Here is an 18501-nt window from a genome sequence, read left to right as displayed (position 1 = left end):
TGCTTATCTACAGAAATGCACAGGCGGAAAATTGAATATTTTCCATGAGTTTTCCATATGTTCTCTGTTTAAACAAACCGCAGCAGGTAAAATAACAACAAATCAACAATAACAAAAGTGCTGTTCACGTGTTTTGCAAACTACACAGTTTGAGAAGCGCTGTTACATGAGGGATTGGTCTCAAAGACGTTAGTAAGAGAGAGAGAAAGATAGTTCATTCAACATTTTATTTATCTAAGCATTTTGTTGACTGCACCCATTTCACACTTGATGAGTTTCACCCAAAACACCTGAAAATGCAAAATATTTCCACATTTATTTTCATTTTCCCGTTTGACACATTTTCTCTAAATGCACTTTACACATTTTCCATGTCTTGCTTTTTCTCTTTTACAACTTAATTTTAGTTATTTTCGTCTCAATTATATTGCTGTTACAATTTCTTGGCTGCATTTTCTTGCTATTGTTGTTTTGTTGCCATTGTTGTTGGTATTTCTTTTTACCTGTTTCTCTTTGACTTTGCTGTGTGCCTAGGCAAAGGCGTCAATCGCTCGCGTGGGTGGCTATTGTTTTCCCTTTTGTTTTTGTTGATGTTGTTTTTTTTCTTTATTTGTTTATCACGTGTTTGTCGTTTTTTGTTGTTGTCGTTTTTTCGTTGTCTTTTGCTCTTTATTCAATGCCAGATAGTTTATTTGCAGTTGCTTTAAGGCACAATCAATCTATAGAAATTTCTTTGCTTTGGCTTCATCTTGAAGGGCACTCTTTTAAGCAAGAGCACACTTGATTCTCTAAATATCCGATTTATTTCGTCGTTAAACTAACTTTTTATTTTTATCGCTTTCATTACAGTTCCGGCCGCAGGCAGATAAGTTCCAATGCCTTAGCCAGGTGAGTTTTAAACAAATATATTATCAAATTTAACAGTTATTAGTGTTACAGTGTTAATATATTCGCTTAAGTAATACTCAAACGTTAGTTAATTCCATTAAACTCACTGTAACAGTTTTGTAGTCACAGTTTTACATCAACTGCGGTTCTCAAATATCAGTGTCTTGGCTAAACACAGTTCGGTGCGCACTGCGCTGCATTGCATTCCACAGTTTGAAATTGTCTTGTTTGTGGATTGTGTCTGCGCTTAGGCTGTGTGCGGTTGATGTCTGTGCTTAGGCTTTGTATGGTTGCTGTCTGTGCTGCGGCGTTCGCAACCTTTTTCGTCGAGTTAGCGCAGACACCAACCACTGTTAGTATCAGCAAGTTCACAATAGACACAAGTTGTGCTAAAATTACTGAAGTAACGTTAATTAATGGCTTCAATTGAATGTGTTAATTGAATTGGTATTTAAATGTTTTATTTTTACTTTGCAGCCAACTTTACAGATCATCGAGCTTCAACTCCTCGGGCCGTAGTTCCAACTGTGATACAACTGAAGACATGTACAGCGACATAAGCTTGGAGAATCGTCATGATTACGATTATCGGGTAAGTCGACTTTATATAACTGTCAGACTTAGATATTTTCTTCTCTAGTTTGCTCTCCCACTATCCCTGTCTCATTCTCTCTTCGCTTTTGCAACTTCTCTTGCACAAATCGTTACAAAAATGCGGGAATCCGTTCCGCGAACACGATCTGAAAAATTTGCAATGTCATAATTCGCAGACTCTTGCATGATTGGTCTTAAAAATCATGGGTATTCGGTAGATTTCAATGTCTCTTTGAAATCGATAACGAAATCTGATGCCGATGAAACGCAAAAATTGCACTTGACCAGCGATGACAAAAGCGTTGACAAATTGACATATTGAAGACACATTTAGGCTACCGATTTGGCAGTCAATTTTGGCCAATTCATTAATGACCAAATTCCAATTCAGTCAACGTCGCCGCAATTCAGTTTGCTTGTTTTTTTCGTGTTCAACATGGTAGCTGGAAAAGTGTATTTTCACTTGAAATTCGCCCGCTACAAAGTCACAGAAAAACATGTTTTCCCTCTCGTCGGAGTCTTTGTCTTTGATTGTTTTAACTGCACACAATTCGTGGTTAGGTGGCAGGCAGGTGAAACTCTTTATTTGGTGTGGGTTGCACTCTCCTCTTCAGTTAGCTCTCCTGTTTTGCCTCGTTATTATATAAAATGATGGCATGAAAATTGGCCAAATACCGAAAAAGGAAAGAGATTCGAATTCGCAGCGAGTGCAACGACGCCCCAAGGTCATTGAAATTGACTTGAATTGCATTTCTGGCCAGCTAAAGCTGAAGTGAAGTGAAGTCAAGTGAAGAGAAGTGAAGTTAAGACGCGACTTGCCAATTACTTAGCCCGCTGCTCGCTCACTCAAACTTGGTGCCAATGAGGTCGTCATTGCATTGACTGTGGCTTTACTTCTTCCTCCTTAACTGATTATATTCGACTATTGATTTGCGATCATTAAGTGATCGAATGTTCGTGTACATTTCAGCTTTCCCATTTGCATTTATGTGTCGTTAATAAATATGTTTGACAAATGGCAAAGTAATCAATTTTTTAACGTTTTTGATTGGACTCGAAAGTAAAGCTAACCTTTTTTTTAATGTGGTCGTAATACATTTTAACTATTTTAACATTTTTATATTGTTTTGTAGCATACAAAATTATGTTGCAAAACAATGCTTAAATGCATTTTAAACGCTTTTATTTAGATTTAAAAGTGAAGTTAAGATCTGGATAATGTTGTCATAATGAATAAAAGCATGTAGAAAAATATCGCTTAAAGCAGTTTCTATATTTTTAGACTTTTTTGCCAAACAAAATTTAGTTGCAAAAGAATCCTTTAATGAATTTAGGATACTTTTATTTAGATGTAAAAGTGATATAATATTAATTATGTTCTCATAACAAACAAAAATATGTTGAAAAATATCGACTAAAGCAATTTCAACATTTTTTGGAATTTTTTTACTAATGAAAAATAACTTTTAAAAGAATCTTGAACTGCATTTTAATAATATGATTATTGCCAACAAATTTACCAACTTCAGCTCTTTTAGTCACTGAGATTTAAGCGCCGATAGCCAGACAGTTAAACGGATGTAACCAAATAAACAATTTTGTTGCATCAATTTTTGGCACTGCGTTGAATTTAACTACCAAAATTGTCTTGGGGGAAGGGGGACAGATATCCGGCAGGAATTTGTAATTGTCGAGAGAATTCGAATGTTCCATAAAAGGAATTCTGTTGTTATGCAAATTTTCTTTCTTTTTTTTTTTTGTCGAGTATCTGGCGACAGGTGTAAATTGTAAATGGATTTTTTATCGTCGACGGGCTGCTGTTGCATGTAATTATTTGTAAATTTTCGAAAAGCAAAATAAAAGGAGTAAGTGCAGTGGCAACAACAACAATCATTTAAGAGCTGTGGTGAATGGAAAATGAAAGGTGTTCACTTGCACCTGAAGTGAGGAAAATTCCAAAACGCAGGAAAAAATAAGAAAACAAAAACAGAAACATCGACAACAACAACAACAGAAAATGGCAAAAATTTTACGCAAAAATATCACGTACGAATCATTTGAAGACCTTTGATTGTTCTTTTATGCAACAGGCCAAGCGGGAAACGGAAATGCCAGGCACTCAGGACCGAAGCAAAAGGTGGCAAGTGGCAAGTGGCGTGCGGCATGTGGCAAGTGGCAAGTGGCAAGTCAGATCATTTGCAATGCGAAATGTGCGGCGATTGAAGGGCGTCGTTGATTGTTGTGTGAAACGTTGGCGTTGCATACAAAATGAGCGAAAAGCAGGGCAAAAGCAATTAATTGATAAGGAAATGCGACATGCAAAATAAGAAAAAAAAGAAAAAGGAAAATCTGCAGCGAGATGACGGGAAAAGCAGTTTCAATTGCAGTTGTAGTTCGTGTTTAATTGTTAAGAACAAGGGGAAAAACAATCTCTGAAAACTAGAACTAGGTCTAGAGATCTTCAAATTGTTGTAATTAAATTTGCTTAGCTCAGACACAAACCGCCAGCAAGCGAGACACGCACCACAACAGCTTTGAAACGTAGTTCCTTCAACTTTTTCTTAGCATCTTCTCCATTTTTGATCGGATTAGACTGAAAATTTCAAGTTACCTTAAAAAAAAGATTAATTAAAAAGTGTATAAAATTTAAGAACTCGATTTAATGTTTACAAAGTGTTAGCATCCGCTTTAGTTTCTACACCATAAATCCCTCAACTTTCTATGCATTTGTGTGTTTGTATTTTCCTGCGGATAAATTGAGAAATTGCGTGTTGCAACTTGGTGTCGTCATCTTTGCTGCAAGAGCAATACTCAAAGTCTCTCAGATACTCGTACTCCACTTAAATGCCGAAAGATCTCTCTCTCTCTCTCTCTCGACAATTGAACAAATTGCAATTGCCATTGTCTTTTGTCGGTTTAACATACTCGAATGCCTACAGTTATAATTGCATAAGTGCGTCGCCGCTTCCCCTCGAGTCTTCCCCTTCTCAGACACTCTCAAACTTGTGACACAGATGGTAATCTGGCGACGTGTCTGGGAAGAGTTGTGGGAGCCGATCTGACAGATACTTCAGACATAGACATAGAGCTCGAGGGGAGCTTTGCTTATGCAATTGAATGCACTATAAAAGTCACTGTTTCTTTTTTTTTTCTTAGTTACTTCCTCAAGTGTCTGTTCCAGGCCGAACCCCGAACCCAACTGACCTTAGCTAATTAAATGCGTCCAACGGGCTTAACACACCTTTTGAGGTTCTTTTCTATTCCATTTTCATCTCTTGCTTTTCACTTTCTTGTTGGCACCGAGGCAATCAGAGCATTGACAATTAGGCACAAGCGTACAGAAGATAATACGTGGTATAGGAAAAAGATTGGAAAAGTCCAAAAAACCCTCAAAAAGAAAACTTTTTGATCGGGTTTCCCTGAAGGTGAAAAGTGTGAAAAGTTTCACAGCTTGTTAAAATGCTTTATGATGTTTTGAGTGGGTCAAGAAAAGTACAAGGAAAGTAATTGAAGCTTTTCTAATTTAAGTAGGAATTTTTTTGTTCTGAAAGAAGAAATGTTTCACTGATTTTTTACAAACATTTTTGTTAATTTTGTTTGTATTCAAAGGTATTAAATTTTCCTAATTAAGTGAAAATCTTTATCATATCTTTACTACTTCATTCTTTATTTAAGGAACCATTTGTTATATCCTTATACAAATAAAATGTACTACTGATAAAAATTTCTTCAATTTAATGTTTAAAATTTTCTATAGAAATTCTTCGTTAGATTGTATTTGAAAATCTTGCTTACTTTTCGCTGTCATTCCAACATTTCCATGTGTCTCTAGTTAACCCCCTTAAAAAGGCCTATTTTTCATGGTATGCTCGCAGATCGATCCATTAACAGCAAGTCAAATGTATCTAGTATAATAGGACAACAACAAATTGCTTGCTCTTCCATCATATCGATTAAACAATTTTCTGGCACCTGCTGCCCACATACAACACTCAACACAAAGTCCATAGTACACAGAAGGCGAAGCATAAGGCAAAATGTGGAAAAAGAAGACAAATGGATGGGAGACAGCGAAACAGACGAAACAGTAAAAATCATAAACGAAAATCGATTTTTAACCCAAATGTTGCGATGACCCAGAAAACTTAAACTGAAACTGAAACACTCAGCTGAACTGAGCTGAGCTGAGAAACAAAGCGAAGCGCAACCCACGCGTCGCCAGACGCAACAAATTGTGGCATAAACTGTTGCAATTATTATAATTAATGCAAATGCGACTTACAATCTATCACAATTTTCGAATTATGCGCTTAGCAAAACGTTTAAGTGTCAAGCGGGAAAAGGGAAATTTGCTTAAAAAGATTGAAATAATAAGGGACAATATAGTTAGGAACTGATAGATAAGGTTTTATTACCTCTTTTAAATATGTAAGGTGAAGTTTTTTCGATGTGTCTTTTTATTGACTTTAATATATAGTAATCTTTATTTAATAAATACAAATATATTAGTAAGTAGGAAAAGGAAATTAGTTTAAAAGATTAAAATACAAGTAATATGAGACAATAAAGGTTAAAAGTGATAGATAATAGACTCTTAATAGATACTTTTAAATAAATTAGTTGAAGAAGATTCTTTTTAAGTTGTTATTGCTTCAAATACAATCTTTATTTTATTATATATATTTATATTATATATATTTAATACAAATGCTCATTTTGTGATTCAGGAGGGTATAGTTAAATTTAAAAAAAAAATTTAAAAGGGAAAATCGTTAATCAAATTATATTAATAATATTCAATATATGTTGAAACTGAACGACAAGTTTTGACAAATTTTAAATATGGTAGTTGGGAAAGTTTCTTTTGAAGTTGTTATAGCTTTAAATATAATCTTTAATTAATAAACACTTATGTTAATTTTCTGATTCAGGAGGTTGTAGTTAAGTGTAAAAGGGAAGATTAAAGAAAAAAGAAGATTACAATAATAACAGTCAAAAGACAAGGTTTTATAGTCTGTTTTAAAAATGTTAGTTGTGTAGTTAGTGAAGTTTTTATTTCGAAGTTGCATCAAATATAATCTTTATTAATAAATACATTTTCTATTTAAGGAGTTAACATTTTTAATTATCATCTGTGAGATCTAAAAGATATCAACACATATATTGCATTATAATTACTTTTTATGAACTATGGATACAAAATTTACTACAACAGTTATCTATCAAACTATACAATGCGTATACTTGATTTTAGTGTTGAATATTGTTTTTATGCTATTTTTTATTAGCTAACGATCGGTTATTACTACTCTATTCATTAGGTGTACTTTCCATACGTTTATGCAGCTTATTAATTACTGCTGCTTACAAATCTTTCAAATATTTATTGTAATCTAAACCAACATATTCTCGACATTTCTTTATGGTTTATCAGATAATAATTTGTACATTTTCCCACTTTGCTTTCAGGTAAGCAAGACAAGAACAACAGACAATCAAATACATATCTAACTGTTTATAGACGAGCGTAGTAAGTAAAGTAAAGTATTTACGTATGCCGCAAGTTTATTATCTAACTTTTCTGCCGGGCGAGAGACAATGAGTTCAACACCTGCGAGCTTACGGGCCCAAAAGAACTGTTTGCCTATCTGCTGCGAAACATCGCAAAAAGAATTGGCCATAAAATGTTTATGTTGGTTTCCCACACAGGGGGGCGTCACTCGAACTTAGGGCGTGGCATTAATAATACCAACAACAACTCAAATCCTACGCCTGCTGTTCGTTTGTCCGTCTGTCTGTCCGTCTGTCTGTCCGTCCGTCTGTCTGTCCGTTTGCCTATTACGTCAGATTTCGACTGTGACTTTTGCTTGTAGCTGTTTTAAGCCGCTTTTAATACCCCATAAATTGGAGAAAAATAACTTGTTACGTTTTGCTGTGCAAAATTGTTCGAATTTCATTTAGATCGCATCATATGTTTATTATTTTGAAATCTTTTTTAAGAGGAGTTTTCTATTTAGATTACACCATATGTTCAATATGTTACAATCTGTATATAAAAAAGAATTACTTTGTTATACTATTTTATAGTTATAAAGGAATCTCTAGTTATTGTATATTGTATACAATAGAATCTCTAGCCATATCCATATTATAAATAAATTTTCTTATTTAAAAGGATTGTAATATTAAACGTTGTGCATTCTATATACTAGTTATATAGGATATTATTACATTTGAAAATAAAAGAAAATTCTAAGAATCCATTTTGATTGATTGAAAGTATAATTTCGTAATGAAAAATGTTGTCCTATTCTTAATTGATTTATATTTTCTTGCTAATGGAAATATCTAGTATTATATTGAATGTATAATTTAATCGTAAATTACATTTAATATAAAAAATGTCCTAATTTCAATCCATTCTAGATACCTCTTATAAAGGGTATTGTTATATTTATAATTATTAGAAACTTTTAGGAATCTCTAGCTAATTTATTGAATTCATTATCTGATCATAAAAGCGCATATAAAACAATAAATGTTGACCATTCTATATACTACTTATATAGGGTATCTTCGCGACGACTCCTGCGATAATCTTTAGTTTTGCTTTGCTTTAGCTTTGCTTTTCGCAAGGTTGTACAAGGCAAACGGGCGTTACATTAATAGTCAACTAGTTCGCGCACTTGCCGCACCAAAAAATCGCCAACTTTGGTGTTGCTTTTGTTTTTGTTTTTGTTTTGTATTTTTATCGCGCAAATTATTTATTATAAATAATGAGACAGGAGACGCTGGGAGTTAACAATTACGTCCTACGTGCGAATGAAATCACGCTGAACATTTTCAGCATTTGCGATTAAAGGAATTGGTTGTGAAGCAGTGGAAGAATGATGGAGGAAGCTAGTGATGATGATTGCACTTAGTTTTAGTCACTTAAGTGGGCAAAAGTAATGTGTTTACTGAGTATTACGACAGCTAGTTCAGTTTATAGAGTTGCTTTAATCTTATCAAATGGAATGGAACTAGTTAATCGACTTGGTCGGATCAAATTTGCACAAAATGAAGTAGCTCGATTATAATAACCCAGAAAGAAAAGAGTCGAAGAACTTGTTCGCAACTTTTTCTTATCTACTTTTTATCATTTGCTTATCTGCATGTGACACACATTGAGCTTTAAGTTGACTTTTCTCTCTCTCTCTCTGCAAACTCATGCAAATTTATGATATTTGTTTCGTTGATCTTATGAAATTGTTGTTAGTTTGCATTGGATTAGTCAAACAATTGGCATTTAATTATGCGCCTTATACTGCTTCGACCGATCCCAGCTATATTCGCATATAAATAGTCTGCATGTGGCAGCTGCAATTGCGGTTTTTTTTATAGTTGTGTTTATTTTTATTTTGCGGTCGAGTTTGTGTACAAAATGTAGTTTGTTTATTTGAGTTGTTGCTGTGACGACGACGCTCCTCATAGAACTTCCCACTTAAGAGGGTCGAGTTGAGGGTGCTTAGTAACGGGTTTCTTAAGTAGCGCAGACCAAACAAATGTCTATCAAACATAACTATTCCTTCTATTGCATAATCAGCTGGTTCGTAACAAGCTTGTAATCGCATTCATTATTTTGATTAATTCATTGTACATTCTTAAGCCTTTTCCACGTTGAAATTTCATTGCAAATTTCCCTTGCTAAGTCGCATTAGTCGCTTTTTCGGCTGCTTACATAGTCACAACTACAACTACAACGACAGCGACTACTACGCGTAGTATAACAGCAAAGCAATTGCGACGTCGACTGCGACGTCAACGGCACCCAACAAGTTAGCTTGTGCCCAGCATTGGTAGCTAGCGTCGCTGCTGGCGTCGACGCCAATGTGCTATGCTTTTGCTTTTGGTTCGTGGTTCGTTTGCTCGCTCTGCGCTCAGATTGCATTTAACTCTTGCCGCGTGCACAACGGACAGAGCGATAACAACGGGAAAAAAAAGAAATAGACGGCCGCCTCGCGTTGGCTGGGGGAGTTGCGCTCTCTCTCGCTCGCTCGCTTGCTCGCTTGTTCGTTTATTCTCTGCGTGTTTGACTGAGCACGTTTGCTAGCTCGCTTGCTCGATAGCGTGTGTTATTGTTTTTGTATTTGTGCGGAAAATGCAAAAGACGCCAACTGCAGCAGCTGCTGTCGATGTTGTTGTTTTTACCTTTCTGTGGTGGGTGCTAAATAATTTGCAATAAATATTCGTGCAAAAAGGAAAATGTGCCAAGTGTAAATTTAATTTGACCAAATATTTATCGATTGTTGTTTATCGGAAACACATATCGATCGCTTATCAGGTGTTTCGCATAAATCTAAATGTGTGTGTGTGTGTGTGCGGCTCATTAAGCGATTATTCAATATGAAAATTGAGACGACCACAAAGCGACGATAATTGCGGCGTCTGTTGTAAACGCCTTACGTGTCTTGGCTCGATTCATCGGTCTATGGCCTATGACCACTCAGCCGGCTAATCGAAAACAACGCTATCAAAAGTTTGATTGATCTGAAATTGAAGTTTGTGGTTGAATAAAAAGGGGCTGCATAGGCCGATTGCAATAAAATTTAAGAAAAATATAATCAAGCTTAAAAACTTTGATTATATTTAAATATTGCTTTTTATAAAATACTCAATAAAACTAAAAATACAAAAGTAATGAATTAAAAAAATGTAAAATGAAATAAAAACATAAAAAATAATTTGAAATAAACCAAACAATAATTCCAATACGAATTATTTTGAAGTAGTAATAAAAACTAGCAAAAGTATTAAAGTAATAGAAAGTTATATTACAATACTTCTGAAAATTTTAAAAATTAAATGTTTGTACCATAAATATTTATTATTTTTGATTTGATCGTATCTTCAGACTTTTCGTTAAGAATAAGCCACTCAAAACGGTACTTGACACCATCAGCTACGAAAAACGGAAGTTTCTAGCATTAACAAGCCCCTTTTTTTATATGTTATAGTAAATATGTAAGTGCTGGGGAGGGGCAACTATAAAAACCATACGAAAATAAATCATGAACCTTTACAAGAATCACGCACAATTTCAAGTTTATTGGGAAAACGAATAGTTTTCCCGTTTTCCGCTTCTTAACATTTTCCATGCCGTTAATTTTGTTAGAAATTTTCATTAGCCAGTCAATTAGTAGTCGGCATTATAACGGCACAACGACCGACCGACCAACCGTCGTAGAAAGAGAAGAAGAACCGGAACCAGAAGCCAATAAGCAAAAGTCTCTCCGAGGGAAATCTTCTCCATCTTTTGACTATATATGACATCAGACGCATGACACGCACGTACCGGAAAAGAGTGGGAGAGAGAAAGAGAGAGAGAGGGAGAGCAGAGACTTCTCCTCTACTCTGATGACGGCGCGTGTCCATCGTTGAGCCCGTATGCGTGTTGTCCCGGTTGCGGTGTTACTAAGTGAGCGAGCTCACATGGTTTGAGTCCGTGCTTATTCACTTGCGCTTTTGTTCGAGGGGAAGTCGCATTTGGGTATGGAATGCCTCATAATTATGCGAGTGCGAGTTCACAGAGGGTGGCTCGAAAACTTAGTAAGAAGAATCTATTTTATAAAGATATCGATCGTAGAAGAATAAATATGAGATTATTATTATTAAGACAAACAAATAAATATTCATTTGATTTTTGTAATGAAATAATCCTTCAATTTAAGCATTGTTCATTTATATATTATTTTCTTATATTCCTTGAACACCCCTCGCTGAATATTGTACCATATGTGGCGAGTGTACGAAGATGTATACGTAAATGTACATTGATGGCGCACATATGGCAAATTGTTGATTGAAAGGCCAGTTCCACAAAGTTCCCCAGTTGCTCTCTCTCTCTCTCTCTCTCTCTCTCTCTCTCTCTCTCTCTCTCTCTCTCTCTCTCTCTCATCATTTTGGCTTTCAATTCCTCCCCAGCAGAGGGAGAAGATCGACGTTGATTTCTTTGTTATTTCATTTGACTATTTATAAGATCTGCCAGGGGGTTGCTCTCAGCAAAAGGCGCTCTCTTTCCTCTTTATCGCTGACTCTCTCAGTTTGCATTTGCTATAGTTTACTTTATAAAAATGCCCCTGAATTTGGCATTCAGTTTGACTTTCGCGTTTCGCGTGTTTGAGTCGAAATAACAGAGAGACTTTTCGGGTTTGTTTTGTTTTGTTTTGTTTGATTTTCGGTATTTTTCGCGTGCCAATCAAAACACCAAAATAAATAGTAAATTACTAATGCAAACTACTTCAAAATGTACGATCAAAGTGTTGTATATTTTTGGCTGCTGCTCTTAGAATGTCTATTTCAATGTGATCTTTTAAGTTTTGTGATTGAAATTTGGAAATATGTTTCCACTTGACATGCAAATTTAAATTCCATAACAATAAGGAATATAAAGTGAAGAAAATCCTAAAGCGAAATTGATTTAAAAATATGCGCAGTGCTCTTTTGTTCGGCACACACACAAAATGTGTTGTTGTAAAGGAAATTTGCATTTAATGAGTTGCTTATTTTATAAAGCAACCAAACCCAATCCCCCCGAAGACTCTCTTTCCTCCTATCACAGTGGCCAGTTCCCCTACTCGACAGCAACAACAACAATAAGTTTGTATAGAGGCAATTGTATGTAAATGCGCCGTGGAAAAGCTAATGATATTTTCTTCAGTTTTCCCGCTGATCCCGCTGCTGTTTCTGCTGCTGCATTAGCTACTGTTGTTATTTATTGAGTGAAGATGAGCAGTAAATTTATGAAATAAATTAAAAAAAACATATACAAAACTGCCTAAAGAAAGTTGACTTAACAGAGTTAATTATGCGCTGGTCTTTCCCTTGCAATAGTTTTGTGTGATAATTTGTACAGTTTTCATAGTTTTTCACCGAACTTTGTTTTCAATTTGATTGCAAATGTAATGAAATTTGTAATTTATTTAAATTGTTAATAGAAATCTTTTTTTCTTTTTTAAAAACTTTGATAGTAATATTGTTTCTCACTTCTTGTTGATTTACACAAGACTCTTTTAATTTTACAAATAAACAACTTGAAATTTTTGTGTATTTCTGTAACTTTTTCATGTATCAACGCCCTTTTCAACCCTAGTTTATTTTTATTTTTGTATTTACTCTCTAATAATCCATCATCTGTTTCGTTTACCACACTCTACACTTTTCCTAGCTGTAATCAACCTTATAGCGGCTTCTAATCAGCGTCTGTGCATACTAATAAACCGAATTTCCAAAGCATTATCAATCATTCCCCGACTGTGTCTAAAATTGACCTTAGAAGTGCCAAGGGCGCTTTACCTATAGAGTCGACTACTGATAAGCTGGCAAACTCTGTAGAACTGTGTGTATAATGCGAGCAATGTTTTTTCCATGGCTGAAAAGCAGCAGAGCATTGAATTTAGCGTAATTAGAAACTAGTTGGAAGCGTAGAACAATGCCCAAAGCTTTGAGGGGGGAAGCAATCTGGACATGAAAAATAATATAAAGACCAACTGCTTTCATTACACTGAAAGAAACAGAAAAGAAAACAAGCGTAGAATGTTCCTTGAGTGGCGATTGTAATTGTCTTTTAAGAGCAGTTTGCCAGAGAATCATTTAACGCTCTGTTGAGTCTTCCCCTTGATGCTTACATAATGATGAAGATGAAAGGGGAACCAAGTTGCCAAGTTGAGCTTAGTTGAGTTTAGCATATGCTGCTGCCACTTCTGTAGATTACTAAACAGTTTAGTTACCTATTCTATTACCATGTTCCTCTTCATTCACGTTGTTGTTCTGCATTCGCAATTGCATTGGAAAATTATGCAAAGAGGCAAGGTGAGAGATCAGTGTGACAGCAAACAGCTGTTGTCTGACTGTGTCTCTTTTTTTTCTTCTTTTTGTTTTGCCCTGACAGACAGTTTGAGAAACGAGGTTAGCCATTGTCTCTGTGTCTGTGTGTGTTTTGGCCATGTTCTGAAAGGGCTGAGTGGGCGTTTGGCAAATGGCAAATGGACATGGCGAAAATGTGTTGTGTTGTGTGTGTTGTGTGTGCACAGCCAGACAATGTGCTCGGTTTGGCTTGACTTGGAAACTGGCTCAAATGTGTGGCTTGTGTAAAATGGATGAACTTGTTAGGGTTTTAATGCGGTTAAATTGCTTTCCTGCAACACTTTTCGTGGCGTTTGAAAGTAGAACAACTAGATTATGACAGTGTGAACTCCATTCACGTTCTCAAGGGGCATTCAATTGATGCAGACATTTGTAGCTCTAAGTGCGAAGTTATCTTCACTAAAACTGAATGGGATAAGCCGTTAGAGGGAGTATGACAAGATGAAAAAAATTCAATTTCCTGTTCTTCAAAGATAATTTGCACATAAATGATCAAGACTTTTTAGAGTTATTAAAATTAATTTAAAGTTTGTCCTATTAAAGTTCCTATTATTATTGTTAGACTTCATTTAGGTCTTCTCTGTAGTGAGTTTAATTCTTCAATTCTCTACAGTTATTCTCTATTAGTAACCTCGAAAAACAATATTTACCATACAAACAGTATTTAGATACTTCAGAGAATGATTTCTCAGTGTCCTCTAAACAATTTTTCTCTACTGATAACATTTTGATGAACATATTGGATATGCCACAGAAACCTTATGTGAACTTCATAGACACTCCATTGATACTCTTCCTAGTCTCCATAGTTTCAAGAATATTTTAAGCAGACTTTCTCTATATATACTCCTTTTTAAACCCCCAGGAATACTATATGACTCTTTGTGACTAATCCCCTCAGAGCATTCACAGCAGCTCAATTTAGTTTACATTCATTCAAAAGCTGCCCTCAGACATTGTGTGTGCGTGGGGGCGCAATATGCAACACGCAATGGCAATAAAAATTTATTAAAATCTGAGAAAATCTCATCATTATGCTGCTTAAGAGTTTTGTATATAATATTATGAATTTGTTTGATCACAAATTCATTTTCACGACAGGCGCCAACCAAGGCATTCGGTTTGGTGCATCATTAGCTTGGCTTCCATTGTCTAAAATCGTGAAATCGCCCGCAAGCAAATCAAATGCAGCTACACAAATCAATAGAGCAGGCGAGAGCATCATAAAACGCGTCTGCATTGAAATATCACGCATACGCCACCGATCAAAGAATCGCTTATAAATGGTCAGGTCATAAAAGCAGCAGCTAAAGGCCAAACCCCATTTTGGACACGAGTTAATTTGATGCGCTTTTCTCGAGAAATGTTTAAAGAAAAAAAAGTGAAGTGAGGAAAAAAAAGTGAAGCGACAACAAACTGGTAAACAAGTTGGCTGCGAAATATGCGACAGACTGTCGACTGGTCAAGAGAGACTGGTGAAAGTTGTTGTTGTTATTTATGTTGTTGTTGTTGATGTTGCTACTGTGATGGTTCATTGACAAAAAAATACCATAAATCAATAAAGTCTGTGGTCAACTTAATGTTGATTTGCGGTCCAACAACAACAATAACAACAACACCTGCCTGAAGGGAACCTTTTTTGATTGACAGCTAGGGCAGCAAACTCAGCTGAAAACATTTTGCTTTCTTGCCTTTACAGTATTTTACAACACTGGCGTTAGCTTGAGTGCATTTCTATTATTAAATATGCTCGAGTTTTTGCTTGAAATTTTGTATTCGTTTTTTGTTTTGTTGAACTGGGCTGAGCAAATAAATTGAAATTTATTATGGCGACCACTTAAGAGCGTTTGACATGCACAATTCTAGCTGAGGAAAATGTTTTCAGCTTCTGTTTCTGCTGTGAATCATGCGAATTTATTATAAACAATTTAAGCAGCGCGCAAAAGTGGCGGCATCACAGAATTTTGAAGACTCATGTGCATGACACATTTTCCCATTTCTTGAATTGAATCATCATAATCGCCATCATCAAGAACAGCAAAGGAAAAACACATCAGCTTGTTGTTGGAAAAAAAAACAGCTGCAGACGACGGCGAAGGGAAGATGACGGCGTCTCTTCTGGGAGACGAATGTTATGCAATTGCAAGCGAACGAAGAATTGCAGCATTCTATGCTCCACTAAGCATTGCAGCGACGAAGAAGACGTTGTTTCTTCGTTGCTTCTTTATCTGCACGAAGTTCATCAATTCAAGTCGCAATTCAAGTCGGAAATTAAACACAGACACAGAGAAGACTCGCCGAATTCAGTCGTGTAGAAAGAGAGGCGTGACTGCAGAAAAACAGTGAAGAACTTTTGCTGCAGCCTTATGGCTTTTGTTCACTTTGCTCTGCTCTGAGCGCATCGCGCATTTCCTTCTGCATGAAATATTGAGAGATTGAAGGAAAAAAGCAACAAAAAATAAGCAACAAAAAAATTCTTTAATGCCATTTACCATTTGCGAGTGGCCAGTTGCCATTTTTCCTTTGTTTGTTTGATCTGTATTTTGCTTTCTTTCCCATTGTACTCTGGGTGGCCCCCCTTGAGGCTACTTTCTTGCTTGCTTGCTGCATCCACAATCCGGAACAATATTACCTTTCAATTTGTTTGGCCTCGCGATTCTGATTACCATCTCAGCAGCATCAGTATTCTTCGAGTTATACCTAAACATTAAATATCTCGACTGAAATCAAAGAATGAATTGTGAACTCTGTTGTTTTTGTTTATGAAGTTGAATAAACTCATTAGGGGAAATGTACTACGTGCCCTTTTGCCAAAACAATTATGCTTCATAAAGCGTAATTAAGAGACTGATCTTCAAGAGATTTTCGTAGACTAAACAAAGAGTAAAAGCTGCAAATATGAAATGAAGAATTTAATGAATGAGTAACTTAAAGAAAATACATAACAAACTAATAGAATAGAAATGTGTATAAGACATGAAACGCAATCAAGTTAAAAAATAATAAATGAATTAAATAAACAAATTACAAAAAATATACCACAAACTAATAGAATTAAGTATCAAATATAAAAAAAAATAAATTAAAATTTGAATAAATATGAGTATAAATAAAAAAATAAACTAAAATTAAAAACAAAATGTGACATCATAAAGATAAAAAATGAATAATATATAAATGTGTATCAAATAAAAAAAGATACCAAATTATACCAACAAAAAATGTGTATAAAATATAAAACATAATTAAATTAAAAAATTATTCAAAAATATGAAAAAAAGATATACAACAAACTAATAAAAATGTGTGACACTCAGTAAAATTAAAACAATATTAATATAATATAATATAAATAATAAAAACACTTACAAGATATAAATTGAAAATAGTATATTTTAATTTACTAATTAGATTATAAAATACAAAGAGATCAAATAAATATTTGATTTAATTTATATTTTGTAATTTAAACGAAAGTTTATAATTTATGTTTTTGTAATAAACTATAAATTTTAATCAAAAATATATATTCATTTACGTAGCATATCAAAAGGTTGAAAATGCATAGAAAAGTGCCCAAAAAGTAGTGTAAAATGTAAGCAGCAACAAGAGGAAGCTGAAAACTTTAAAATATCTGAAAAATGTGCCTTGAAACCTAAACAAAACAACACCTTGTCTTCCGCAACAATAAAAACAACACAAGAATCTAAAACAACAACAACAACAGTCGAAAAAGTGTGAATATCCAACACCCCAGTGCCACGCCCCCGCTCCGAAAAACGAATGCATAAAAGAAAACAAAGCCAAAAATAAGAAGAGAAAAAGAAAAACTATTACAGCAATCGTTCAACAAAAACAAATCATGAGTAGTCAACCTGCCAGCCAGCCCGATAGCATTGACTTAGCCTATGATATGTGGGCGGGTCAATTCGAATTTGTCGGACCCACAACGAATGCAGCGTCGATAAATCAAAAGCAAAACACACTCAACAACAACAACAACAATAACAGCAGCAGCAGCAATAATAATAACAACAATAACAATTGTGTGAAATTTGGGAGTGAACGGAACACTAGTCAGAAGCTCTCAGCGGCGGACAGTTTGGAGGATTTGAATTTGAATTTCAACACAAGTTCCACGCAAAATCCGCTGTGTAACGCCTACAGTTTGGGAGTGACTGGAGGACCGTATTCGGCATTCGGGGACAAGCAACCGATACTGATCGATCAGGAGACATTTCTGAGTCTCAATCCAGCTGATTTTGAGGATATTGTGCCATCCGATTCGGAACCCAATTCACTTGTTTTCATCGAGAACAAACTTGAGAATAATAATAACAGTCTTGAATCGAATAACAACAACAACAATAACAATAATAAAATCTATAATTTGGAAACGTTAACCAGTAAATTTAATAATAAAACCAATAATACGAATACCAACGGATTCAAATTGGAAAATTTGAAAAACTTTAAGAACAAATTACTCTGTGATTTCGAGGAGAACGGTGGAAGCGGAAACGGAAACGGCGGCTCAGCGAACGGTACAAACAACAACAAAATGAACGGAGCCCTCAGTGCCGAGATATGCGATAATCTCAATGAGCAAGTAAGCACAAACCTCTGACCTCTCGCCTGTCCACTTGGCTAATTTTATTGTGCTGTTTTTTGTTATTTTCGTTGTATGCAAAGTTCAGGGTATATTTATTGCGTGGTCAGCCAGCTGCCACCCTCTCATGCTTGCATGTTAGAGAGACAGTTTGCTATAGTCTATCCCCTAGTTTAACCCTCTATACTATAGTATAGTATGTCGTGGCATGTCAATAATGTCAATTTACTATAAATAAGCGAGGCTTCGCAGTCAGGTGATTTAGTCTACCTTCGGATTGTTGCTGGCATTGTTCAGGGCGAGAGGAATTGTAATAAATATTTATTTCAAAAATAACTAACTGGTTGATTGATTTATGTTAAGTGTTTAGCAAAAATGCTTGAAGCGTGTGTGGAAAATGATGTGAGTCTTGCCAAAAGGTATTTTACAAAACAAAAAGTGCAAGCAAAACCAGTGTTATGTAATGCTTAGCTAAGTGCATTAGTTCGACATTTAAATAAGTAATC

General features: G+C 35.2%; 1 protein-coding gene across 11 annotated transcripts in view; it reads left to right on the top strand.

Annotated features, from left to right (window-relative positions):
* LOC133844152 (rab11 family-interacting protein 3) overlaps nucleotides 1–18501 on the top strand; it is a 52723-nt gene that overhangs the window by 27005 nt on the left and 7217 nt on the right. For 8 of the 11 annotated variants that reach the window (XM_062278017.1, XM_062278016.1, XM_062278015.1 and 5 more), the window contains 2 exons: nucleotides 850–888; nucleotides 1366–1480. In XM_062278017.1, the coding sequence (XP_062134001.1) occupies nucleotides 850–888; nucleotides 1366–1480 (154 nt within the window). Of the gene's footprint in view, nucleotides 1–849; nucleotides 889–1365; nucleotides 1481–9426; nucleotides 9682–11613; nucleotides 11671–16928; nucleotides 17996–18501 lie in introns of those variants that run through there. The other 3 variants (XM_062278012.1, XM_062278014.1, XM_062278013.1) reach the window with 3 other exon arrangements.

This window comes from Drosophila sulfurigaster, chromosome 3, assembly GCF_023558435.1.
Source record: "Drosophila sulfurigaster albostrigata strain 15112-1811.04 chromosome 3, ASM2355843v2, whole genome shotgun sequence".
Lineage (NCBI taxonomy): Eukaryota > Metazoa > Arthropoda > Insecta > Diptera > Drosophilidae > Drosophila > Drosophila sulfurigaster.
This window is presented reverse-complemented; position numbering and strand designations above follow the sequence as displayed.